General features: G+C 37.9%; 1 protein-coding gene across 1 annotated transcript; it reads left to right on the plus strand.

Annotated features, from left to right (window-relative positions):
* Positions 1–337: 337 nt before the first annotated feature.
* Positions 338–2462, plus strand: LOC120081359 (broad specificity amino-acid racemase RacX). The gene is made up of 2 exons (XM_039036155.1): positions 338–1662; positions 1775–2462. Exons 1-2 carry the CDS (start codon positions 955–957, stop codon positions 2045–2047), a joined length of 981 nt encoding a protein of 326 aa, XP_038892083.1. The 5' UTR covers positions 338–954; the 3' UTR covers positions 2048–2462.
* Positions 2463–3231: the final 769 nt, after the last annotated feature.

The following is a 3231-nucleotide window of genomic DNA, read 5'->3' on the forward strand; positions in this document are numbered from 1 at the left end:
TTGTGTTTATTTCATAGATTAGTTATAAAATTTTGTTTATTTTATGTGGACTAATCAAATTTAAAATAAAATCACTCGAATTAAAAAAAAAAAAAAAATTGCTCCACAGAAACTAGTAGGGAAATCCCTATGGAAAACGAAGAATGGGCCCCACAGGGACCCGTTTCCCCGACGGGTAATCCCCACTCCCGCCCCACCTTCAAATGGCGGGGACAAGGGCAGGGATGGGATGAATTTCTCCCATGGGACCGGGGACGGGGGACCCCACCCCGACCCGACCCATTGCCAACCCTAATTATTAAATTGGTTACCAACACAAATCTGAAAAAAATGAAATAGAATCTTTTGTTTCCAAATTTCTGCCTTGAAATCACTCACCAAAATCCTGATCCACGTTTGTTTTATCATCTCATCTCTTTTCCGGTGGGGAAAAAAAAGGACGATCTACATTCTACAGGGATCTTCACCGAAATTCGGATAAATGCTGTTCTGGAAGCACGAGATTTTGTAGAAATGGACAAGTGACTAAATTTTTTGAAATGGATGCCGTTGTTTTGAGAACAAAGATTCCTCCCACTTCCACTTGCTTCAACTGTTACTTCCCCATCCATTTCTGAATGATTTCTTCTCCCAAATATCCTCAAATCCAGGAGATTGTTTGTATTTTCTCTTTTTCTTGCTACTGCTGTTCCTGATCTTTCTTCTTCTTTTATCTCGTGATCTTCTTTGCTTTGATTGTTGAGAAAAAGATGATGCGGTTTTGTCTTAGGGATTGATATTCAATTTTCCCTCCATTTTGAATGCCGGAGAGGGGGTTTCCCCCTGTTTTGCTTACTGATATTGCAGGTAATTTCATTATTCAATCGACCCAATATAGAGTTTGATGTTCTTGTGATGGGAAATTGTTGACTGGGTTTCTTATTGTTGAAACCCAGATGTTTTTTAGGACTGACAATGTCTTGCCAGCTTTTAAGTAGTCAATCTTGTATATCTGCTTATGTAAATACTCGTAGAATTCAGCATCAATGGAGGTTGAATCCTCTTCAGGCTTTACCACCATCATCAACTCTATTGCACACTGATGAAAGTGAACATTTTCCAGAATCTAAAAAGAGTTCTGGGTTCAGCTCAGTATTGAAAACGAGTAAAGATTCAACTGGTATTTTGCTAAGTCAATCAAATTCAGTGGGTATATTAGGGGGATCTTCTGTGAATTCTACTGTAAACTTCTTGGGAAAATTAGTTAAATGGAGTACCAAAGATGGAGAATCTGGTCTTCCTTTTGTTCTTTGCTCTGATCCAACTCTTAGTAACGAGCTCCAAGTGTTTGATAAAAGTTCTCACCCAGTTCTCAACTACAAGAGTGAGGATTTAGGATTGGACTCAAGATTAGTAGTGGAGAGTTTGAAGAGTAAGAGAGCTTTTCTCGAGAATTCGGGTGCTCGTTGCATTGTTATGCCTTGTCACATCTCTCATTTATGGTATGAAGATGTTTCAAAAGGGTGTCCTGTTACCTTCCTTCACATGGCTGATTGTGTTGCTAGAGAGCTCAAGGAAGCTAAGTTGAAGCCACTCGAAGCTGGGAGTCCCTTACGGATTGGAGTTCTTGCAACCAATGCAATTTTAAGTGCAGGGTATTATCAGGAGAAACTGCAGAATGAAGTAGGCATCTCTTCGTTGTTTTGAACTTCATACTTCATAGATCTTGAAGATCTTATTCCTGTTTTTGAGTGAGTTTAACTGTCATGAATCGTCCTTGTATATATTCATGCAGGGATTTGAGGTGGTTCTTCCAGACAAAGCAACTATGGAGCATACTGTAATTCCTGCAATTGAGGCTCTAAACAGAAAAGACATAGAAGGGGCAAGGAATTTACTAAGAATTGCACTTCAAGTTCTTTTGGTGAGGGCTGTCAACTCTGTCATCCTTGCCTCTGATGATATAAAGGATCTTTTGCCCTTGGATGATCCCCTTCTTAAGAGATGCATTGACCCAATGGACGCATTAGCAAGGTCCACTATCAATTGGGCACAATGTGCTGAATAAGGTATTTGGTCCTAATCTTCCTCCTGTTACACTTTTCAAGACCTCAATTTGTTTTAAACTTTTTTGTCCTCAGAACTTTGAACAAAAAAAGTATCAGGGTATATGTTTAAAATCTACTGCATTGTCTTAAATTGTTGAGTTACAAATCATGTACAAGGTCAATACTGGTAGAATTGATTGATCATCCAACATGACCTCTCTCTCATTTCATAGCAGAAGGAAGACCGTTAACCAAATAGAATTAGAAATATGGAAATTATTTGAATACTAGTATACCTCTGTCCTTCCCCTTGTTTTAGTTTCAGCCTGCAATTTACTTCTCATTTAGATCATTACTATTCATTTATGAAGTACCCATATTTGTCACAAAAGGGTATGATCCTATCTACAGTTAAAAAGGACATTTTGGCTTTTCCATTTTTCTCAATCTTATTGTCTTATTGGTTTCTTCATAAAGGAACTCTCTCCTTGCCATCAGATTTACTTTGGCAACTGGCTCTTTTATCTCTGGTTGCTCTTGAAAATAAGGTGTTAGGGCTCATCACATTTTTCATTTAGACATCGTGAGTTCATGCAAAAGATAGGAACCAAGCACATCAAGTGATGTAAATAGATCAATGGGGAAAAAGGGGTTTGATGATATGCTGATACTAGTCTTAGTAGATGCACATACTTCTTCTTTCTTCAACCCCCCTCCCCCATTTTTTTTTTAAAAATCTAAGAAATCGAACTTTCATTGGAAAAATGACAAAATGATTATGTGTATCGAAATTTGTGTGAAATGCATTGCTGTTCACTTCATCTTCTCACCCTTTCAATAAAATCACATGGAATAACATGGACTGAGATTGACATATGTCATTATGAACAGTTTTTTGAAATTATTGTACTCAGAAAGTTGAAAGTGTGCAGTTGGGGTTCCCTCATGAATTGGAATGTTCTGTGGTAAGATGGAGGTAGGGTGAAACAATGACTATAATAGAACTGCACAACTGTGGACCATCCATTTTTCTTTTTTTCTCTTTTCCTCATATTTGTGATTACCCCAAGCTAGCTTAGACGTACCTTGACTAATCTTACGAGGCAACATGCATGACCTTGCGACTTTTGGGTGTCTAAGAAAACTCGTAGGATATTAAATTCTAAATAAGTGGTCACTATGGATTAAATTCATTTCCTCTGAT

Source organism: Benincasa hispida, chromosome 1 (assembly GCF_009727055.1).
Source record: "Benincasa hispida cultivar B227 chromosome 1, ASM972705v1, whole genome shotgun sequence".
In the NCBI taxonomy this organism is placed as follows: Eukaryota; Viridiplantae; Streptophyta; class Magnoliopsida; order Cucurbitales; family Cucurbitaceae; genus Benincasa; species Benincasa hispida.